Raw genomic sequence first — 24423 nt, 5'->3', positions numbered from 1 at the left:
TTCAGTCTTTAACGCAGTTTAAGACTAGACTGAAAACCGACCTCTTCTCCCTGGCATTTAATACTAGCGAGGCAGGATATCTTGGTGTTTTATTGTTCTGTTCCTATGTATCGTGCTATCTGTATATTTGTTTTATTTGAAGCTCTTTAGTCAGCTGATGTTGTTTTAAAAGTGCTTTAGAAATAAACTTGAATTGAATTCGTTGAACTGTTACTTTTATTATAATAAATATTCACAATGCTTATCAATTTAATAACAAAATAGTTTTTATTGACACATGACACATTTCCATAATTACTTTCTGCATCAAAAAAAAAAAAAAAAAAAAATTATGTACTATGCATTTAAGTAATTGAATTAAATATACTAGTAACATTTTTTTCAGTAACCAATTCACAAACACATTTTAATTTAAATCTGACAGTGGAAATCATTTAGCAAAGCAACTCCCAATCTGAAAACCACTGTTCTAATTTATAAAAAATATGACAAATCTTAATCATTTAAAAATATATAACACACCTGTGCATATAATATACTGAGACAAGTTTGTGCGACTATAGCGGTCTGTTTAGCTTCCTGAACGGACAAGCTCCAAATGACATTTAGTGTCAGTTAAATCTCCCAATGTTATTTTATATAAACTTCAAACATTTATACATATTTTTGTTTTAGTAAATTAAAATATTCACTTGCTTGTACGCTTTAGGGTCAAACCTTGAAAATCCTTAAATTATCTTTGCACCAAATACACAGATATGGTACTTTTTCTTAAAGCTACCATCCGTAATCAGACTGGCGGACCGGCCATGTTGTTTTCTCACACATCACCACTAGATGCTGTATACGTTACTGCTGTCTGATAGTGTGCCAGTTTTGGCCTGACAGAACACCAGAGAGCACAGGTGAGTCTGGACAAAGGCCAGATGAGGGGAGGGGCCAGTTGAGGTAGGAGCAGGTTTCACATCTGCCCTCTACTGATGAAAAAAAAAAATATATATATATATATATATAAACTTACAGATGGTAGCTTTAAACCGCTACTATTAAAAAGCCTTTCAATGATTTTTAGCATAATCTTGGTCTCCTTCAGAACACAAGGATAAGTCAAACACAACAATACAAAACACATGATCATTTTTATACACATTCAAACATGTGAAGCAAAGAGGCCAGTAGAGGGCAGCAGCTCTGTAAAATCCCCATTAATAAATAAAGGACTACTCCAACATGTGTGAATGAAACAAAACACATGTCCAGGCAGTTTTTCATGAGGGAACGTTCTAAAGCTAGAGCTAAAATAGGTTTTGCTTAGTATTATCCCTGAAACATAAATTAGTTTTCCTTGGTTATAGAGTAGGCCTATGTATTAAAAATATCTTGTTTTTAAATGTTATTAGGGATGTATTAAAACAGAAATAATACAAGGAATGACTCAAAAAATTCATAAAAGACTTACACATTTAGAACGATTACTTCTATTGTGCATCAACACATTTTTACCAAAAAAAGGGTTGAAATGTGGCGACTGAAGTCTTCTAGAGAATATTTATGAATAACGTGTATTACTGATGATAATTACCAACTGTTTAATCCTTGACGACATTCTGATTTGATAATGCTGCTATTGTTCTTATAAAACGTCTTTTGGCAGAGTCTGTGTAGTCCAGATAACGATGAACGGCGAGTCAACTAGTCACGATTATTCTCATTAATTGTTGTTGTTGAGAACTTTTGGTCAGTTTTTGCTTCATGTGAATAGGCCCACTCAGATATTAACCATAAAAAAGGTCAAAATATGAATAATCTGTCAGTTAAAAGGCAAATTGTGTCACCACTACTACTACTACCACTACTACTACTACTACTACTACTACTACTACTACTACTACTACTACTACTACTACTACTACTACTACTACTACTACTACTACTACTACTACTACTACTACTACTACTACTTTCCTGAAATCAAAGAAACACATTCCAGTATCTGATCACCTAATTGAGGCTTCCAACTGCGCCGCATTATTAATAAAAGCAACTCAATGTTACAAAATACATCTTAAAGTATTCAGTATTCTAAATAAACTAAATGAACTCAAATTTCAAAGTATAAATATCTTTTCAAAGTATTCTTATGTAAACTTAACCTACTGGTCGTCCTGTTCTTCTTGTATTTTGACTTTCACTCTGTGCCAGGCATTGCTCAAAACTCCCCTTAGATTCCAAATTGGTAAAATCGAATCCGGCTGCATGTTATAACTACTGTCCACCGCTTTGCACACGACCTCCATCTCCTCCGTATCCGCTGGCAACGGCACCGTCAACTCCCAAAGCTTCCACGCCCACGCTTGACCAGGAGGGGGTGCCGTAGCTCCAGCAGTTTGCTCCTTATCCGAGCTTTTCAACTGCGCGATTTTCCATGTTTTTCCACCGTCTATGGAAACGTCAACTCTCACAACTTCCCTACCTCCTCCGCTCCATGCATACCCCTTTAATGTAACTTCTTCGTCACTTCGGTCCACTATTGCGCCATCTGCTGGTACTGTTATCGCAGACTGAATTGGTAATTCTTGAATAGCAGGCGCGGTTTTGTAGTCAACTGTATCCCAATCCGTGCTCGGTGAAAATCCCTTATAATCATTTTGTTGCCAATGACTACTACTTTCCACGTCACTAACTATAATCTTGCCGAGCCATTTTACGTTGCGTGCACCTACAGTTCCTGGAACGATAACTCGAATCGGAAAACCGTGATCTAGTGGTAATTCCTCGCCGTTCATTTCATAAGCTAGCAAGCAATCGCCGTCTTCGCTAATGGCTTTTCTAAGCGGAATAGATGCTCCGTAAGTTGTTCCTGCTACGTCTTGGTCCAGTCCTTCAAACTGAACGTGTCTTGCCCAATTCGCGTCATCGGGAGAGTAGCCAGCAGCCAGCAGGACATCCCGAAGTTTTGCTCCGCTCCAAGTTCCATTCCCGATCGCGCCAATCCCCCAATTCAACCCCTTAACTTGCTTAGCCTTGTGCATATCCGATCGTCTATTTCCAGCGCACTGAATAGTAGCAGTCACTGTATGCTTGGGAAATTTGTTCTTCAAATCGTCCAAAGATAGAGACAACGCACCTCCTCTTTCGCGGTTCGGTCCCTGGATTTCAACTGTGAGTTTGTAGGACTCAGGATCAATGCGGGGCACGGGGAGATGGTTACGTTTGAAAAAAAACACATTGGGAGTGATGTAGCTCTCGGAGAGGATTTCGGGTGGAGGTTCGGCGTTGAAGGGTTTGAGGTTGTTGATGCGGAGGACCGGGTGGCGTTCAGGGTCAGAGGAGAAGGGGTCAGATGGGTTCAGACTCTGCTGTTTCTTCTGGTCCTCGGCTCTCAGCTCCCCCACCTGGACAGAAGAATATGACAAGATTTAGACATTTCATGATTAGCTCACTCTGGAATTTGTCGACTGATTAGGGCTGGGGCAAGATCCTGTGGTGAGATCAAATTACAATTATTATTATTAAGTGCACCTCCCAGGTGTGAAAGGGTAGCAAACATTCTGACAGAAAACACCTTAAAGGTCATAAAAAAAAAAAATAAAAAAAATAATCAAAACTGTCAACTGGACAAAAAGTTGAATTTAGGGATTACACAGAGGTCTTATATTATGCAAAATTGACTCTTGTGAGATTTAAGTCATGTTATAATGTTACCTGCTCAAAAACAGACCTGGAGTGTTGTTACGTTCACACATGTTTGAGTAATGCTTTATCTTTATCTCTACTCTGTCTACATCTTCAAAGTTCAAAATGCTCTGTTCCACCTTGTGATGTCACGAAGAAGTCATTTTTAAGTTAATAGCTACCGTTTAGCTTTAGTTTAGTAGAGATTGGCATTTCGAGGGCTGAAAACATCCAAATGAGTGAAGGTGTGTGGAGTTTAAAAACACAGTGGAGCACTTCCTCTATTATCACATGATATCACAAGGTGGAACAGAGTGTTTTCCATTTGAGACAAGAACTCAGCCTAAAAATGTAGGGTTTGTGTGTTAAACATGTGAATGAAACAAAACCCAACTCCAGGTCTGTTTGTGATGGTGAAACAACATTATAACAGATCAGAGAACAGGGTAAAATTGCCCCTTTAAAGTCCATCTCTGTGTGTGTTTTTTAAAATTTTCTAATGATAGGATCAATATTAACACAAATTATCACAGAATGAGCCCTGTAGGCCCCTCAGATCAGCTGGGATGGGCCTCCTGGTGGCTCCTTGAGCTCAGACCAAACACAGTAAAGCCTCATTTGGTTTCTGTGCATCCCAATTGTTTCAAGTCGCAGATTTTCCGATAAAGAATTCCACAAATCTAATATTTTTAAATTTACATTAAAGACACATCTTTTTTATATGGCAGATGAATAATTAGTGGGAAAGCAAAGAATGAATTGAACCTGACAGTTCAATTCATTCTTCTGTTAGAAAATGACCCGTGAGGAGATATTTACTTCAACTATAACTTCCTTTGATGTCAGAAGAAGAGACATTCCTTATGGGTATAATGCAAAAAATAATTAGACATAGGGAGGCTTACTCCCCCTACTGTCTGTACCAGGAAGTAGCAGGTAAACAAACACTCCTGTCTGACAAAAATCATCACTAATTGTAACTTTCCTCTCATAGTTTAGGACAAAGATTGATCATATTTATAATTACTTTTATTTACTTTTTTCTTTAATCCTTTTACTACTTTGCTCTTTAGTATTTTAATACTTGTACTAGTACTCACATGCTGCCAATGCAAATAATATTATGAAGTTATTCCCCTAAACTGAACCTGGCTTAAACATAAACCCTCTGCTGTCCTCCCTCACAGACAGGTCATGTTTGGGTTAAACACACTGGGCACATCACATTTTTGTTCACGCCTCGATTCCTCAGCTGTCAATCACATCTTCAGAGCAGAGAAAGAGACAATCAGCCTGCCTCTCTCCTATGGGGGCAGGACTTGTAAATGAGGAAATGAGGATTCAAGGAGCAGAGTGAACAGAAATGGGACGCACCTTTTGTTTAAAATGTCAAACTCAGGTAATGTTTATACAGTATAAAGCTGGTTTATTGACTTTGTACTAACATTAACTTTTATTACTTTATTACAACTTCACACTGAGTTCTAAAGCATTTAGAAAACCCCTCCTCATATGCTAGAATATTATTTATGGACTTCAGTTCAGCGTTCAATACTATTTTACCTAATGTTTTAATTAACAAACTGTTGCAGATGGGTGTTAACCACTATATTGCTAACTGGTATCTTGCTTTTCTCACAGATAGACAACAACAACAAGTTAAAATTTATTCTACACTATCTGACATCCAGGTTATAAGCACTGGGGCCCCCCAAGGTTGTGTGAGTTCGCCTCTCCTCTTCACACTTTACACAAATGACTGCAAAAGCAAACAATCAAAGAATTACATACTAAAATTTTCTGATGACAGTTATTCTTAGCTTACTTGATAAAAACACAGACATTGGTGTCTATAAATCGGAAATTGAACAAGTGGTAACGTGGTGTGAAGAACACAATCTTGTCTTAAATGTTGACAAAACAAAAGAAATGATTTTTGATCCAAGATCTGTTGGTGATCACAGTTTTGTTGCAGTTAAGGGTCAGAATATAGAGCAGGTGAGTTGTTACAAATATTTGGGGGTGTATTTTGATTCTCAACTTAACTGGAGCAAGCACGTAGAATTTGTTTGTGCAATTATCAAATGTTATCAAATGTTGAAAGGCTGTTTTTGTTTTTGGGTTTTTTTTTTTCTGATGAACTGCATTAATTGATGTGACCACTGTGTGTGTACTGTATGTTATAATGTTATAATGTTTTTATATGTGGCATGAGGTCCCTTGTCCCAAGACAAGGGAGACAATAAAGGCTAATCTAATCTAATCTAACTTTTATTGTCGGCAAAACTTGCAAAGGTGTAAAACTGTACAACACTATTATTCACATTACATAACATAGGCGGAAATATCTTATCTTATTTGGGCTTTCATCTGCGGTTCTTTTTACTAACACTGTAGTTTAAATCTCTATAAACATGTTCTTAAATGCATGGGATTCTTGTATTAGTTTAGCAGTTCATATTTCATTAATTTCATGTGGTCTGAGCATGGGACAGAATCTTACATCTAAACATAGGGACGGTGTGAATACGGTGGGATAGATCACTAGATTACTCAAACATGCATGGATGACATTTAAAACCTCCTCAAGGATGTTTTTTGATGATGGAACAACATTATAACATGGCAGAAACCTCCAAAAAGTCAATTTTGCATCATACTTCCTCTTTAAAAGGTGCAATATGTAACTTTTTAGCAACTTTTTTAACATTTCTCTCTTGTTTAAACACTCTCAAAGTTCATCCAAATTATCCATCCAGAAAGTGCTTTGTATTGCAGATTTCGATTTGATTCAGATTAATCTCTCAGCACGAGCATAATCAAAAGAGATATTGAGATAAACACTTACTTTGTACTCTGACAGTATCTCCAGCACATGATCTTGATTGTGAACAGCATACAGGGCCCAGAATGGCTCAACAGCGCCCCCTGCTGCCAACATGATTTTGTCTCCTCCGGGATGCATGGCCACAAACTCAGTGATATCGTAGACCCCGCCTTTAAACGTGACCCACACCCCATCCTGCAGCGTGCGGTGGCGGGAAACCTCATCCTGACTGAAAATCGGCAATGAAGATGAAGAAGAAGAAGAAGAGGAGGTAGAGGAGGAGGAGGTAGAGGAGGAGGGGAGCTTATCGACTGTCTGCCCAGTGATGGCGTCTGCTTTCTCAGCCTGGATAAAAGAGGAAATGGATTTGATTATAAAAAAGAAAAAAATATTACACTTAAAAACAGCCCGACATGAATGACTTAAATTGTTTATTATACTAATAGTAAAGTGTTAAAAAGTATATGAATGAACAGTATTTTAATCTGTATCCAAGGGTTACACAGGGATGAAAATCTAGCACCATTGCCATAGTAACTAACAATTCAAAACTAAATGTGAAACCCATGAACACATTATAATTTAAATGTGTATTATGTAGTGGTGGAATGTAACAAACTGAAATTTGTAAAGTACTGCTACCTGTTTTTTTACTTAAGTAATTTTAAAGTGGATATTTTTACTTTTACTTCACTACATTTGAGAGCAGGTATCTGTACTTTCCACTTCAGTGCATTTTTTAAATGGACTGAAGTATTTTTTATGACAGTTTGAGATTTGCTCAAAAGGCTCAGGGTTTATTTTTAAGATGTGCATAATTTGAGCAAACAAAAGTACGTTAGTTAAGTATATTCATAACACTGCTTAAGTAGATTTTTCATGTGATACTTTTACTTGTGTGTTTTGCTCCAGTATCTATACTACAACAAAACTGAGTACCATATTTTCTGGACTATAAGTCGCTCCAGAGTATAAGTCACACCAGCCAAAAAAAAAAAAAAAAAAAAGCCAAAAAATGAAGAAAAAAAAACATATATAAGTCGCATTTTTGGGGGGAAATTTATTAAAAATCCGAGACCAAGAACACACATTTTATCTTTAAAGCCAAATTATCATAATAACAAGAAAATAGAATAACAGGCTGAATAGCAGCACAGCACGTTAATGTAACACATTTATATTTATCCAGCTACATGAAGCCATTACCAATCTTAACAAATATACAGATGTGCTAACATAAAGACACTTGTGTGTTCCTGACCTTGTGTTGGTGGAGGGCGTAGGCCAGAACAGCCCCAGTCCCGGCTAAGAGTCCAGCCACAGCGTGAGTCCAGCGTCTGCTCCATCTGAACTCTGACCCTCTGTCACTGTCACTGCTGAAGCTCGCTGTGCAGGGGGCTAAGGCAGGGGTCACCGGGTGTCTGAGGAAATAACATTTACAACAATATTACTCAAAAAAGGATTATGTACCAAATTGTTCAGAGCTCTGTTGGAACTGATTTAATTAAATTTGACAAAGTGAGATGGTAAAATGGATCAGAGGCTGTACAGACAACACAGATGTTTTATGAAAAAGAAGGAAAAAAAAAAACACGATTAATTGTGTCATATTGAAATCACAACTACACAACAACAGCGCCCCCAACCTCACTGTTAGCATCAGTATTTCCTGTTCAATTTTATCTCTGAGGTTTTTGCAGAGTCACACTAAAATGAATAAATATTTAAAGGTCAGACAGTGGACAGGGAGCAGTCAGCGGGTTAGGGGTCAGAGGTTAGGGGGTTAGGGTCAGACAGTGGACAGGGAGCTGTGGGTGGATAAATGCTCATTTTGAGGCAAAATAAATATCAAAACAACACAAACTGAAGTATTTCAGCGTGCTACTGCGTACAGAGCCAATTATTTATATATTGCCAAACAGTAACCTTTAAAGAAAGAACAGACTAGATGTGTTTTCATGATTTTATGTTGGGGAATCATGTTTTAAAAGGCCTTGTACTTTTGGCGAGTGTCTTTGTTCCAGGTTTTTAAACAGGAGAATTGGCCCCGTATCAGTCAGAATGGATTCTTTTTCCTATCGCACCATTTTGTTATTTATTTAAGTAGTGATTGTGATGTCATTGCTCCTTCTACCCCAGAGCAGCCGCAGATACAAAAATACGTTTTACCATCACCAAATATAGAATTAATGAATGAATAACGCATGTAATTATAAAGCGACTGTAAACGTGATTAGTATTATCAGATTGATAAATTTTACGGCTCTAGACAGGAGGTCGTAATGTTTTTTTTTTTTAATTGTATTTATCGTTATTTATTTACACAGGGAAAGATCAGACTCTACTTTTCATGAGCGCCCTATTCAAATGCAGAAAAATACAAACAAACAAATAACTACAAAGGTCCATTTAAAACATTAAAAACAGGAGCAGGTGTGATTATAAATGTTTATCACCAGATTATTAAAGTGCATTAGTGACACCGATCTATCCAGTTTTACAAGTCCTTGAAATGTATTCCATTTCTGAGAAGCAAAATAACAGTTTTAACAGCGGACAGTTTTTAGGCGTTGACAATCATGAGATCTTGTGTTAAAAGTTCAATAAATAAGTGAGATATTCAGGCAGTTTATGCAGTAGACCCTTATAAATACATTTTATAGTGTTGTTCTTTTCTGACTGAACAGTGATTCATTTCCTGTTATGAAATGAACGGCTGAGTGAAAGAGTGAATCCAAAGTAGAGGCTGAAGTCTGTGTGTGGATCATATCTCCATAATCCAGTACAGAAAGAAAAAATGCTAGAAAAACTAATTTTCTCACTGAGTGCTAGTAGTTTGTTAAACATTTATTTCATTTTATTTTTAATACATTTTTTTTTAGCTTTACCTGTGAGAGTTGATGGAGCAGAGCCGGGCCAAACGAGGACAACGGCGGAGTAGCAGCATTTCATTGACGTTTTGATGTTTTATCTAAACAAAATCAGACAAAACAATATGAATATATGCAGTGTGTTACAGAAATTACAGTTCAGTCAGCAGAAATGGTCCCCCACTGCCACCAACATAGCAAGTGCACTGCCTTTGTGTCATCTGGCAACAACTTCCCCCTTCATTCATGTCTATATGAATAGGTTTTTAACTTCTGACAGTGTAAACATTGCATAATCAGAGGTGTGTTTTGCAACAGATAGACTGACTACTGTTATCATAATATACTACCCCTCTATCTACTTAAAAAAACACTGCGCTTGGGATGTGGGAGAGAGTCGCTACTTTTACATTTTCTTTGCGAGTGTATTATTTGAGTACTATTTTAAATATTGATTAATTTTCTTTTAAAGATGCTCTATGTAACTTTTCTTGTTCCTATGGAGATGCCTTTGCTTTGCTTAGAATATTACACAGTATGGCATTATGGGTCTATTTTGCACTTATCCAATTACATGCATTTTTATGGCTTAAAATACCTTAAAACAGGAGTCTGCAGCCACTCTCTAAAGAGCCACATGCAGTTAGATTTTTTTTTTTTTTTTTTTATTTGAAATGGACCAGTGTGGCTCTTTTGTTGCTAAAGGTTGCAGACCTCTGCCTTAAAATATAGGTGGTGGTCTGCTGACTAGTGTCCCCCTCTAAGCTCTTACTGTCCCCTTCTCTCCTCTTACCCTCTCACCGTCCGCCTCTCTCCTCTTACTGTCCCCCTTTCCCCTTGCATTAACGCTTTAGAAAAAAACAGAGACCTAAAACATATTTACATATCAGGATGTATACAGTATCCACACAGTTCATCATAATAACATCGTTACTGAACTTATGATTAAGTACAACCATTACAACTGCCTTCAAAGGATAGTTCTAATTTACATCAATTTATTGTCCCCCTCTAGACCAAACAGAGTTTTGCCCCTGCCTTAAAACGTATCTATTTTATCTATTTTATCTGCACACATCTACCCTGTAACTTGCCTTTACTTAATGCCAAACTGGGGAACATTCCAGGCAAAGTCTCCATGGAGAGAAGTAAGTGGCAGACAATAATCTTCTCTGACCCTGTTTATCATAATTTGTTTTGGGGTTTTTTCTTTGTAGACACCTCCTCCAGCCAACCACAGCCCACGGGCCGCTCCAGTCCAGCCAACCCGCTTTAGGGGCGTGTATCTGGCGAGAGATGGGCCATGTGCACCGCGGGCTGTTTACTCTTCCAACAAACAGTCAAAATCAACGCTTTTGTTTATTTAGGAAGCACCAGTGTCATATTACCCATAAATCATCGCGGAAGTTGCAATTTCAAAGTGTTTAGTGTTCATTTGTGCAGTTTTAGGCGATAGTTTAAGAGTGTTCCTAATAATGTGGCCAGTGTCGTAAAACGTTTCCTATCTCAACGTGTCACGCTTGTATCGCTTTGGATGTGATTAAGATTTGCAAAGGTTATCAGAAAGTAGCTCCTGGTTGCAACCTTGTCTACACATCATAAAATAACCACGAAATAGCTCAGTTTGTTTTAAAATAGTCACAATTTGCGCAAAAAGGATCGTAAATTGCCAATGGAATCTCACCGAAGTTAATGCAATAAAAAACATGTAAGATCGTTTTAAACTGAGGTATTGAGAAGTAAAAAGCAAAAAGGCAAACTAGAATAAAAATAAAATATCAGTAAGAGTATGTTATTCAAGAAATTACGGAGTTACTTAACGCGAACCGCACCTAAAACCCCTTGGCACTGGATCAGGAACATTAAAAACGGGAAAATCAATCTATCGGAACAAATAAGAGGTTAAATTCATTTGCTTTTGTGAAAATAAAACTACTCACTCATGAAGAATCACTGATAGCTCCTAAAAGTGCTGTGTCCACTGGGGTAAAGTTGCTGTCTTTGGTGCACACATCATTGGAGCGTGCGCAATGGCACCAGGACGCATGACGCATGACGCACGAGGCAGGACGCGTCATTGGCTCCAATCAAACAACACTGCAGTTCAGTATTTTGGCAATTTCTTTCATGTTTATCTCAGAGTAGATAAACTATACATTTAGGTGACTGCCATTGTTCCAAGTTCTATTATTTAAAGCCACAGTATGTAATTTTAACTTTTTTAGCCAAAAAATTCAATTTGGCTTAATGCCCTTGTAACAGAAGTAACATGGTCCTTTCTCTGAGTGGGCTTGCATCTCCACAAACCTGACTTTTATTCGGTTTGTTTCCATGGAAATGTTGGCTATAATGTCTCACGGTATCTCATAAAAAGTGGAGAAACTTACGAAGTACGTTTTTTGTGATTGTTATGTTTTTTCTTTTTATTTCCATGGAATGCTGAAGGTGAGATGCCACCTCAAGAAAGTTACATATTGTAGAAAACAATATGCAGGGGTGGAAGGTAACGAAGTACAAGTGGATACTTGGATACAGTGGATAATTTTTACTTTTACTTCACTACATTTGAAAGCAGTATCTGTACTTTCTACTCCACTACATTTTTAAACTGGACTGAAAAGTAAAAAGTACTTTTCATATGATTTGAGGGAGTATTTTTACCATGTTCATGGAAACATCCTGATTAAAGTTTTCGAGTTCAAGCTTTGGCTTTGAGCAAAACAAAAATAAATACACAAAATTTATCAGAAAAGTTGAGAAACTGATTCTTTTTGTTATCGTGACCAAAATCTGTATCATTTTTTAATCAATATCACTGCAATTACACAAATGAACAAGACTTAATCATGTGTGAAATAAAAAAAAAAAAAATGTCTGAAATACTTTTAACTCTTTAAGTACATTTTAAAACAGGTACTTTTACTTAAGTAGCCTAGATTTTTTCATGTGATACTTTTACTTGAGTAACTTTTTGCCTCTGTATCTTTACTTTTACTTAAATTACAAAATTGAGTACTTCATCCACTAATTTCAAAATAAAATTAATCTTGTTAGTATTTTTGTTTAAAGTGAAAGACCAAAACAAATCGTAATAAACTCAAAGGCCGCAGTGATTAACGTCAGACATAAAACACCACAGAACATCTTCTGTTTGATGCCAGCGAGGCTGAAGATTAACTCATCTTTATGGATAATTCACTGGATTTCCAAAACAAGTTTAAAGTCTGCTCTTTCCTGGAATGGATTATTTAAGCTTCCATGAATATAAAGACACTTCTGACATGTAGTTTATGTAGTAAACCGTTACTTAGTTACACAAGAGGAACTGAACGCAAATGGAACAGCGAAAAAATAAAATAAATAATAATAATCAACTATAAATAAAATAAATAAAAGTGCAGTAAAAGCAGATGGTCTTCATAAAAAGTTGGTTAATTACATTTTGACGTAACTTCTGATTTATGATTTTATGATTTCTGATTTTCAGTATTCATGATAGAAAGAAACAACATAAAAGAGCCTGTATATTTCTGTCAAAGAACAGCTCATGAAATAAGAAACAAACTTAAACTTTGACACGTTTTTCCATGTGAATAGGCCGTGTATTTTAGCCTATTTAATCAAGATTAAAACAAACCGAGGTGTAACACTGAATCTAATCCAAACTAAAGTTAAAGCGACGGGCTCTACAATGATGACACATGAAGTACTCAGTTTTATTACTTAAGTAAAAGTAAAACAATATACTTAAGTAAAAGTATTTAAGTACCTGTTTAAAAATGTACTTGAAGAGTAAAAAGTAAAAGTATCAATTTGTTAAACGTAGTGATATTGATTTTTAAAAAAAAGAAAATATATATATATTTTCTTAAAAATAAATACACAAAATTCATCAGAAAAATTATTTGCTCAAAGCCAAAGCTTGAACTCGAAAATTTAGTCAGGATTTTACCATGTACATGGTAAAAATAATCCCTAAAATCATATGAAAAGTTTTAAAATGTAGTATTAGTATTGTATTCTACTTGAGTACAGTACTTTACTTCTTGTACTTTGCTACCTTCCACGACCGAGCCCAACATACAAGAAAATGTTATAAAAATGAAGGATTACAAAAACTTTAAAAACAATATTGCATTAGTATAAGGTCAAACTGAGGGCAGCAGCCGTAACCTGTCCTCACAGAAAAGGCGTTTTAAGTCACTCCTTGAATAAATATTTCACATATACAGTGTTTGTTCCTGTGGTTTGTACAGTGTGGTGTAACAGCTCCCTGACAGGCGCAGCTCAGTGATGGACAGCTCTTCAATCAGGGCTAGACTCATGCAGGTTTAGATATGGTGTAATACATGAAATAAAGGTGCACTTTGGACCTTTTCTGGAGGAAGGCCTGCTGTCTGCTTGTCTCCATGGAGATGTGATTGCTTTGTCAGAACTGTTCCTGAGTCAGATATTAAACTCATCAGTGGTGGAACATGTCCAAGTATAAGTAGCAAAGTACTATACTTTACAAATTTTAAATATCTGTACTTTACTTAAGTCAGGATACTTTTTACTTTTACTTCACTACATTTGAGAGCAGTATTTGGACTTTCTGCTCCACTACATTTTTGAACAGGACTGAAAAGTAAAAGTATTTTGTATTATTGTGTGAGACCTGCTGAAAAGGCTGAGGGTTTATTTTTAACACGTGCATAATTTGAGCAAAACAAAAATATACTAATAAAAACAAATAGAAAAAAACGATCAATTCAGTTGTTCCTGTTTAAGATTTGTGCAGAATTTTGTTTATCAAAATCACAACATTTCAAGCTTTATTAGATCTCAGAATCTACATGAAAGTACAACAGGTACTTTAATACTTTTACTTAAGTAAATGTTTTTATGTTATACTTTTACTTTCTTTTTCCACTGAAACTCATCTTTTGTTTATTTATTCACTTACGGGCGTTTTTATTGGTAAAAATATCTTGAAAACTGTATTCTTACAGTGAACAGGGTTTCATCTCCATAGATCTGACCTGTAACCTAACCTTGTTGCCATACTGTGAAACATTCTAGGCAAAGGCATTACATCTCCATGGAGACTAGATGGTTGCCAACCCTCCATCAGAAAAGTTACATAGTGCCTTTTTAATAATGTTTTTTTTTTTTTGAGAATTCAGAAACTCAGTTTGGTCTTACTCTAGTCTAGACAGTATTTTGTCTGAAAATAATGTGAGAATATACAGTACAACTATGTTTGCAAAAAGTCAATAGAAGTTTTCACATACTGTAGCAACACTGTGGTTCACAATCTCATTACAATTTACCCTGGACAAAACTGGATGAAGTGAGTCTAAAGTAGGGCTAATTTTAGACTTTTGCCCACATGCCTAAGCTGTACCCATCAACTAATACATTTTTCTTATTTATGTCGACCATATTTGACTAATAATAGACTCAGAAATTTGAGAAACAACTTTAATTTCTTTAAAAAAAGTTTTACAACAGAATATACAGACAGATACATAAGGTGAAAAACTGACAGACCCAGAAGCCATCTACAATAATAACAGAAAAGTCCAAACCTGTTTATATTGTAACTCAATTACAACCATTACTTCACATTTCAGCGCCCCCTGGTGGTGACTTCACTGCTGGGCGATTTTGGCCGCTTCAGCTTTTATTAAAGATATGAGCTCCATGTTTATTAAGAAAACAAACCGCAGACCTGCAATCTGGACAAAAGGACACAAGATTATGTTTATGCCTTTTCAGTAAAGCAGTTTTGTGTCATTTTAGTCAGGACTTAGACCAGTCGTTCTCAACCTTATTTCCTTGAAGACCCCTGCTGGTGTAATGAAGACATTTACCCCAGTGCAAAACTATTGCCACCAAACGCGTCACATCTTTATTAATTTACCACTTTTCCGGTCATATGTGTGGGATATTTTCAACTTGAACAATTTATGTTTTTGATGACTTGACAATTTTACCAGATGAAGCTCCTGTGATCCCTGCAATCTCTGGAACAGTCTAGGGGTCCCAACAGGTTGAGAACTATTTGCCAAGACCATCTAAAGCAGGGGTCTTAAACTCGCGGCCCGGGGGCCAATTGCAGCCCGCAAGAGGATATTTTGTGGCCCGCAGGACAATATGAAAGTTTAATGTTAGTGTGGAATTACCGTGTCACTCGCGCTGTGTACTCCCGTCGCAAAAGATTCGACAAATAACGATATATAGCCATAAAATCCACAAGAATTGGCGTATTTCCTCATGTATGTTGAAAACAGCGTTGATGCTTGAGAAATTTTTAAATACCTGATAAGCCCAGCCTCACCCAGACTCTGCCTCCTGTGGCCCCCAGCTAATTTGAGTTTGAGACCCCTGATCTAAAGTTAGTCATAGTTATGTGCTGAATATGTCATGGTTTGGGTCTGGTTAAGAGTTAGTCCTGGTTTGATCTAGTTACTCGAAGTTTAGTACTTTTATTCCTGGTTGAGTCCTGATATAGACCTGGCTTAGTCCTCATTTTGTGTGTTTCTCCAGGTTTAGTCCCAGTAATGTTACGAATGCGTTTCTATTTAATTTCAAAATCTGGTCCCTGGTTTAGATCTGGATTAGTCCTGGTTACGTTAATGTTTAGTTTTCTTCTCATTGTGGTTAAGAAAAGGCACCAGCTTGGTCCAGCACAGATTTTGTCGTTTACTGTTGGTTTAGTTCACATTTGGTCCTGGTTCAGACCCATCACAGTCCTGGTTTAGTCCTTAGTCCATGTTTTGCACTCACTAGGTAATGTTAACTGCAGTAATTTAAATAGCGTTAAATTTAATCTTTAGTCTGATGTAGGTGCAGGATCTGGACTGACCTCTACGACTGAGTTGTTGTTGAGTTTCCACTTGTTTCCAGATAAAACCGGTCTTCCATCAATGTAAATGGGCCGCCGTCCCTCGTTTACAATGAAGAAATCTCCATTATTTTTTAATTTAATAATACCTGAAAAATCAAAACGTGCCGTATTATTATATAAAGTTGCATTATCAGATTTCAATTGCTCTCTCAAGCACCAACCTCTACCGTGTTCCTCTAGAAGTTGTTTAGCAGTACACTTTGTAGCCTAATAGTATTGAATGCTTTGCAAATGCTCTCCGCTAAACTAGCGCTGCCGGCGGGACCAGCCTTGCTCCAGTTTGGCTCTTTGATACTCGAGGTTGAAATTCCAAATATAGAACTTGGGTACAAATTCAATAATAATAACTCTATAACTGCTAGATGAGCTTCATTTGACTGGAGCTGAATGTTATGGGTGACGTCACACTCACATTGTCCACTTCTTTATGCAGTCTAGGGTTTTACATCCAATTTCTATACAGTGATCATTATTAGTGCCTTTAGAGCTACAAAAACACTGGGGTTTTAAACAAATATATAATAAAGAAACTACTGTTAATCTGTGTTGAATAGTACTATCTTATAAGTTTTATTATCGTGACGGTATAATCACCTTGTTTCCTGGATATCTTCCAGGCTGGACCCTCCAGTGACAGGTCCACATCGATCTGTTTGTCCTTTGTAGCTCTGCCCAGTGTAATCTGCACATACCAATAAACAATAAAAGACTTTAGAGACATTTTCTGAGACTCCCACACAGGTTTTATGAGCTCACCTCTCTGGATCTCATGAGGTAGCGCACCATTCGCCCTCGTAACGCGGCCAAAGTCTGGTTATCAAAATCTGGCATACTCATTCCTGTAAAACAAGTATTACATAAGTTTAGTACTGGCAATGCAATATCTTCATGGAGACATGCCCATAGCAAACCCACCCTACAGAAAAGTTAAAGGTACAGTATGTAACATTCTGGAGGTGGCACATCACCTGCACGATTGATTCCATGGAAATAGAAAGTTAGTGCTAAACTTCGGAACATTCTCTATGGAGAGATAAATTTTATACCATACAACAAAAGACTATGGATCATTTGCAGAGACATCATGTGGGGGCGTTCTACATGTATGTTTATGACGGAATGTTCAGCAGTCACCATAGTGACAATGCACACACACACACAGAGCCAAAAAGTTGTGGTGAGGTGTGGTATAATTTTATGTGTGAGAGACTTATTTAAGACCACAAAACAGCTCTCCTGTTGCTGTTGTTCCTACAGCTCTTTTTGGTAAGATTGTGTTAAACTAAAGCTCAGATTAAAGTCTAACAGAGCTTCAGATGGAGCAGTGCCTACAGTTAGCATCAAAGCCCCAGGGAATGTTGATGACATCAACTGCAAAGTATCAACAGCCAAAATCAGAGTTAGGTTTGTGCAGAGAATAAACACAACCAACATGACACATTTTAGTCTATTTTTTGGTTAAAAAGTTACATACTGTGGCTTGAATATTAATCTCATTCCCAATAAATGTTTTTTTTATTTTTACCTGTGATGTTATCCACTAAAACTTGCCACCGCGGCAGCTCCTGTTCCAGCTGTCGAATCTCTCTTTTCTGGTGACGATCAGAAACCATCAGCTCTGAAAGACAAAAAATATTTCTTACATCTCTGATTTAACTTGGTGCTTGAATATTTTATTGTAGCATTGTTCAAGGTGATGTCAGTTTTAAAGGAAAAGTTATTATGGTTCTAACTTACCATGTTCTAGTGCCTCGTCTCTGCTTTCTCTGTGAACACGACATACAGTGGTCAGAGAAAATGATCGGTAACACTTTAATTAGTCTGAAATCATAATCTACAAACAGGTTATTATAAATGACTCGGGCTTACAAACAACTTAAACAGCCCATATTGCACTGTTTTCTATGTTATAATGTTGTTTCCTCATCACAAACATATAGTTGTGTTTTGTTTCATTCACACATGTTTAACACACAAACCCTGCATATTTAGGCTGAGTTCTTCTCTTAACCCTATAGCGTCGAAGGCTATCGTTGCCGATCGAGCGCGGACGCGGACTTTCCAGCAGTGTAACTCCGTGTAACCAGTCGTGCTCTCAAGTAAATTCAAACGGCATCTCAAAGCGGAGGCACGGGGCTATTTAAATATTTTTCCGTCAGTTGCGGTAATCTGCCTCTGTTGCTCCGCGAAGGTGACGAATGAGGTGCTGCGGGGATTTATTCGATGCGTAAAAGAAAAAATACTGATGGATGTGTAAAATAGAAGTAAATGTGTAAAAAAAAATGCAGTAAATTCTGATACTTCCTTTAATATGATTTTTATGGCTAACAAAAATATAAAAGTCCAGGTGACCTATACTTGCCCATAGTGTGCTCAGTCCTTAAAGAGTTAAATTGAAAACACTCTGTTCCACCTTGTGATGTCATCATGTGGTAATACAGGAAGTGCTCCACTGTGTTTTTAAACTCCATACACCTTCACTAGAACCATCTGGATAATTTCAGCCCTGGAATTGCTAATTTCTAGTAAAGAAAAGATAAAACGTAGCTGTTAACTTGAGAACTATCACTTGATGACATCACAAGGTGGAACAGAGCATTTTCAGCTTTGGAGATGCAAACAGACTAATACATATAAAGTGTTACTCAAACATGTGTGAATGAAACAAAACACAAGTCCAGGTGTGTTTTTTAATGAGATAACATTCTCACACAGCTAAAAGCTCACAAGAGTAAATTTTGCATAATATAAGACATTTAAAATATGAGTTAAAGCATTAAGTAATTACTAAGCCCGATTCCTTCTTACTGTAATATTTGTTCATTACTAAATACAAAACTAAAATACAGGTACCAGCAGTTCTTTTTAGATTAAAGGATCAACCTTAATGACTTCTAAACAGATAAAGATAACTGTTGCTAAAAGATGTGTAAGTGTATCACATTTTAAAATCTTTTTGTTTTCTTACTTTAACTTGACATCATCGATCATCTGTTCTGCGTCTGAGAAGTTGAGGACCTGGTCTCCTTTAGGCAAAGGTTGAACTGTAAGAAAAATAATACCCAAGCTAAACCACAGACCGGAAATCAGACCAGAGTCCAGACCAGAGTTCAGACCAGAGTCCAGACCAGAGACCAGACCAGACCAGATTAATCAGAATAATCATAACTAATCAACTAATAACTTAATTTGTTATCATGATTAAATCATAATGTGTCAAGATTTGGATATTTTAATAAAAAATACAGATTTAGAACAGTAGCTCTCAAATATTTCACACCACCTAAGAAAAACAACACCTAAGAAAACACTGAGCCTTCAGAGTTAAACCTGGTCTAAAAAAGGATTTGGTTGTGACGTACCGCTCTGGTCGTCCAGCAGGTAGTATTGCTTGAGCAGCTGCCAGTGCACGAGCAGACTCTTGGGAGTGCGAGATGGGTGAAAAACTCCAGGATGCTTATTCAGTAAATCCTGGAAGACGTCCAGTTTGGGCTGACTGGTCTAGAAACAAAACACAAATGAATAAAATGGTGAAATCACAACCTTGTAAGAGATTGTAGAGCTGTGCGATTAGTAAAATGTAAGATTGCAATATAGCTCAAACTAAATCAACCAAAAATAAATATATAAAACAAAAAAACACATTCTGCTATGAATAGAGATTGACAAAATATGATATGACAAAAAAGTATGATGATTTCTCCCCTCATCAATCATAATATTGAGCACCAAAACTTAAGTTGCATCTATCATGTAGTGAACAAGTAATTATCATTAGTTTATACATAAATACACAAAATACTTCATGAACAACTCACAGATCCGATCTTGGCCAGCAGAGCCTCTTCACTCTGACTGAAGAGGGCTTTACTTTGAATGGCTGCGATGGCCTCTGGGTGGAGCTGTCTCATCGCCTGCCAGGCCAGTCTAAATGCACAAAAACACAGTATTTAAAATAAAAATAATACATGTTAAAATATGTATAACATGTGAATATGCAATAACTACTGTCTTACTTAGAAATGACTGGGTCGTACAGCAGAGAGTACCATCTTTCTTTGATTTCTCTCAAAGTGAATCTGCAGCTAAACTTCACACCCAAATGAACTGAGGTCAGGTCTGTTGTCTGCACACAAATACAAAATAAACATAGATTAGCTCATTCATTTAATATAATTTTGCTAATCTGTTAATCAACACTGGAAACATGTAGTACAAAACTAGCATCATTTGGGTGACAGTGGCTCAGGCTAAAAGATGGGGGTTATTGATAGTGGATGACGCTTAGCTCGACTATCTCTAGCTGTTACAATTCCAATTCCTGCACCAGCTCAGGCTCCTCCCTCTGACGAGTTCTAATGTCTCAAATGCTTAAGTAAATATGCAAGCAAGGCTTTGGTTACTCTTAGTCCCACCACATGCTGTTGTTATTAATACATTTTGACATTGACCCTTCAGACCTGTAGCACGGCGTTGATGAGCAGCAGGTCGTCTGTGGGTTTCCATCGGCCCAAGTCTTTAGTGACGTGCAGCGGCTGTTTGCTCTTCTTCACTCGTTTGGCCATTGGAGGTGGGTTCAGCATCATTGTGAGTGGAGGAGTGAGAGTCGCACCCGATTTTGTGAGCTGACAATAACAACAAAAATGTTTTTAAAAGTTGTTTTTAAAAAAAAGACATTTCAGACTTATACAATATGTGATTTTCAGAATAATATTTCTTGTGACTTTTTAAATTATGATTCAAATCACAATTTGCAACTGATCTTACTAAAGTTATAATGTGGTACCTTTTTCTTCTCACTGGACGAAGGCTCGTTGCCCGGACAACGCAGTGGCTCAATGAGTGGAGACCCTTTGACTCGAGTGGACGACTTCACCAAACTGCTCTCTACCAACTCATCATCGAACTTCTTCCTCTTTATCGACCTGAAAATAAATAGTAGACAATAAACAGTAGAATATTAAATGCAAGCTTTCATAAGATCCCGCAAAAACACTGGTAATAATGAATAAGATACTATCACTATTTACTTGAGAATGTTTAACTTCTACTAGGGTTTGATTATTTTTGTGGGAACACATTTACTTGAGTTAATTCAGTTTAATTAGCTTTTCCCAATAATAGATAAATCATTAGTATCTACTTCATAGTCTAAAAATAACTTGAACATTTGACTGGTAAAAACATTGTAAATAAAAAAAACATTAAACAAGTAATAAATCTGCAATTTAACAGTTAAACATCAAATTCTACCATAGAATTCTGACCTGTCTCCAGCTCGGTTTAAACTATAAGAACTCTACAATATTGTGACTTCTATAAATGCAGTTAAATAGAATCTTAATGCATTTTTTAAACTAAGGTAATTTTATAGCATCAGTAGTTTTTCTTGAGTGCTTTCTTTGGCCATCACGGACAATAATGAAGATAAATAAAAACACATCTGTCCCAAACCTGGAGGAGCTTCTGCGTTTAGGAATGCTTCCTCCTCCAAACGCTTGTGTGGAGGATCGTTTCAGGTCTTTAACGACAAGAGACTCTTCATCTTCCGATCGGCTCTGAGCTCCGGTCAGGGCTGCTCCTGCCCCGGGGTCACCTGCCTGCATCTATGGAGAGAGACACAGTCAACATCCAGACAGGACACAGTAGTAGAGCTGAATGAGTTGGAGTAAAAAAATAATCTAACTGCAATTTTCCTGATAAGTGTTGTGATTTTGATCACATTTGTGATTCATGAATGCTGTTTTAGAACATGTTAACCATGTTTGTAATCACTTCTAATCCCGACTCTTTTTACATCCATTTATTTACATTTGCTATGTCATGATGATTAATGGATTTAGTATTAATAAACTGTTAAACTGTTTAGGGAGGGCTGGTTAACTGCGAGAGCCCTGTATGCTAGTGTGTGTGCCTGTGTCTTATATGCCATGTTCTGTCCAGTAATCTATACTGGATGTATTATAAAAGTCTTTACTTTACTGCTGCTACTGCTGTACCTGTTTTGAGGACCCCTTGAAAACAACAATTGAGAAAAGACTGAAATCTGAACTGATAAGCTATACAAGAATCCAATGACTTTCAGAACATGTTTGTAAAGGTCTAAACTACAGATACAACAAGATTTGTCTATAAAAAGATATTTTTCATTATCTAAAATAATTACAGCCTTTACGATGTGATATTTGCGGCAACGAAACTGCGATTTTGATTCGATTGTGATTTATTGTGTGCAGCCCTAATTCAAAGTGATAATTTAACAGAAAAAATAAACCTATGACAGCAGCAAGACAGGTCGTGAAGGTCGTTAAAAGCCTGAGAATAATAGGCAATACAAAATTATAATAAATCTCCAAAACACACACACACACACACAAATAAATACATATATACATCTGAGAAAACAGAATTTGTCGTGTTCAATAAACTAATCTAAAAAGAAACTAAACTATTCACGTCTCACAAATGGACATTTCATAGAAATTCTAAATGAAGTGTAAAACAAATATATTTTGCCCAGGCTGACTGCTGAGGCTTTTGTTTACATGTGTCGGCTAATGCTAATGCTAACGAGAGCACCTGCCAAATCAGGCGCATAAAAATGTAGATATTAGTCCTATTTAGATGACTGCGGTCAGTGTTAAACTACATAAAGACTAGAATATGAGCTGGTCCAACAGAGTGAAATAATTGGCGCACAAAATGTTTTTCAAATAAGCAGTAGCGTTAGCATTAGCCTCATTAGCATCAGAACTTCCTAGCGTCACCTGGATAGATAAGATCAATATAACTACAGCGGATGTTAACCTACCTTTACTCTATATTTTCCACGTTTTGCTTGACTCACTAGTGTTGAGTAAAATGAGTTCCTTCTGATATATTTGTACGTCGTTAGCTTACTGTGTTATGTGCTGCTACATGGCTAACTGCTAACTGCTAACTAGTGTGGAGTGTTTGTGTAGTTCTCTGCTCATTATCGCCCCCGTGTGGTGAGGGGTGTGTAGACTGCGCGGCCCTGGAGCTCACCTGGCCCATCATTGGGAGAATTAAAGCTTTTTGTTAAAGGTGTACTATGCAATCTTTCTAGTGGATGGTTTGGCACCTGCTTTCTCCATTGAGGTGTTTTTGCTTTGCCTAGAAAATTCCACAGTATGGCTGTAAACCATAACCATCACTTTCTCCATTGATACTTTGCAGTGACATCACGCTAGGTGTGTTGTACATGTATATGTATGGCAGAATGTTTAGCAGTTACCATGGTGGCACAGTTTTCTTAATGGTCAGATTGTGTTTAAATAAAGCTGGAATTAAAGTCTAACAACGCATCAGACAGAGCTTGCCCCGAGTTAGCATCACACCCCCAGGGAATGTTGACAACATCAGCTGCAAACTATCAATAGAGGACAAGCAGGGGGACTCCAACAGGCCATATTACAGACCAGATCTGTGGAAAGAAGTCCTCTCTCACAGGAAGTATCACATGAAAAAAATCTACTGTTTAAAAATGTAGAGAAGTATTTCGCACGGATTTTGAGATCTAATAAAGCTTCAGATGTACTGATTCTGATAAAGATTTGTGCCAAATTTTGTTCAACAGAAACAATTGAATCAATCGTTGTTGTTTTTTTCTAGCTGTTTTTATTTGTATATTTTTGTTTGCTCAAACTATGAATGTGTTAAAAATAAACCCTCAGACCTTTCAGCAGGTCTCAAACAATAATGAAAAATACTTTTATTTTTCAATTCAGTCCAAAAATGTAGTGGAGTAGAAAGTACAGATACTGCTCTCAAACGTAGTGAACTAAAAATAAAAAGTATCCACTTTAAAATGTACTTAAGTAAAATACAAATACCTAAAATTACATATATACTTGAATACAGTACTTTACCACTTTTACTTTGTTACATTCCACCACTGCATAGGCCTATACTTTCTTTCTTTTTCTTTATGCATTTGTTCATTGTGCAATCATCATCTTATTTAGTTTGAAAACACATGGGCCATATTGAAGATAAACTGTTTTTGTAAATCCATAAAATAAACTTAGCATAATGTACCTGGGGTTTAACAATATAAAATACCAACCAGAACAGCTTTGTTTACTGTTAGTGCCCGGCACACCTTTCTAAGAAATATGGAGCTGGAATGTGGCTGGGAT

General features: G+C 36.8%; 2 protein-coding genes across 2 annotated transcripts; both read right to left on the bottom strand.

Moving 5' to 3' along the window:
* Positions 1-245: 245 nt before the first annotated feature.
* suox (sulfite oxidase) lies at positions 246-11399 on the bottom strand. Its single transcript, XM_033966992.2, has 5 exons — positions 11313-11399; positions 9391-9473; positions 7764-7923; positions 6524-6847; positions 246-3395 (listed from the first exon to the last, which is right to left on the bottom strand). The coding sequence occupies exons 2-5, from the start codon at positions 9447-9449 to the stop codon at positions 2154-2156; spliced, it is 1785 nt and encodes a 594-aa protein (XP_033822883.1). The 5' UTR covers positions 9450-9473; positions 11313-11399; the 3' UTR covers positions 246-2153.
* A 3449-nt stretch (positions 11400-14848) lies between these two features.
* Positions 14849-23250, bottom strand: mcrs1 (microspherule protein 1). The gene is made up of 14 exons (XM_033966807.2): positions 23076-23250; positions 21719-21870; positions 21051-21189; positions 20725-20889; positions 20281-20390; positions 20083-20191; positions 19627-19765; positions 19233-19308; positions 18002-18030; positions 17790-17882; positions 17021-17103; positions 16859-16946; positions 16223-16350; positions 14849-15092 (listed from the first exon to the last, which is right to left on the bottom strand). Exons 2-14 carry the CDS (start codon positions 21868-21870, stop codon positions 15006-15008), a joined length of 1398 nt encoding a protein of 465 aa, XP_033822698.1. The 5' UTR covers positions 23076-23250; the 3' UTR covers positions 14849-15005.
* Between the last annotated feature and the right edge of the window lie 1173 nt (positions 23251-24423).

This window comes from Periophthalmus magnuspinnatus, chromosome 5 (assembly GCF_009829125.3).
Source record: "Periophthalmus magnuspinnatus isolate fPerMag1 chromosome 5, fPerMag1.2.pri, whole genome shotgun sequence".
NCBI lineage: Eukaryota > Metazoa > Chordata > Actinopteri > Gobiiformes > Gobiidae > Periophthalmus > Periophthalmus magnuspinnatus.
This window is presented reverse-complemented; position numbering and strand designations above follow the sequence as displayed.

Excerpts from the sequence above, each read along its gene's own strand:
- suox (XM_033966992.2), bottom strand. The coding sequence starts at position 9,449 with ATGCTGCTACTCCGCCGTTGTCCTCGTTTGGCCCGGCTCTGCTCCATC. Across the intron at positions 7,924-9,390 it reads TGCTCCATCAACTCTCACAG|ACACCCGGTGACCCCTGCCT; the intron begins GTAAAGCTAAAA and ends TTATTTCCTCAG. Across the intron at positions 6,848-7,763 it reads ACGCCCTCCACCAACACAAG|GCTGAGAAAGCAGACGCCAT; the intron begins GTCAGGAACACA and ends TCTTTTATCCAG.
- mcrs1 (XM_033966807.2), bottom strand. The coding sequence starts at position 21,870 with ATGCAGGCAGGTGACCCCGGGGCAGGAGCAGCCCTGACCGGAGCTCAG. Across the intron at positions 19,309-19,626 it reads CCTGCTGGACGACCAGAGCG|TTCAACCTTTGCCTAAAGGA; the intron begins GTACGTCACAAC and ends TTTTTCTTACAG. Across the intron at positions 18,031-19,232 it reads ATCGATGATGTCAAGTTAAA|AGAAAGCAGAGACGAGGCAC; the intron begins GTAAGAAAACAA and ends TCGTGTTCACAG.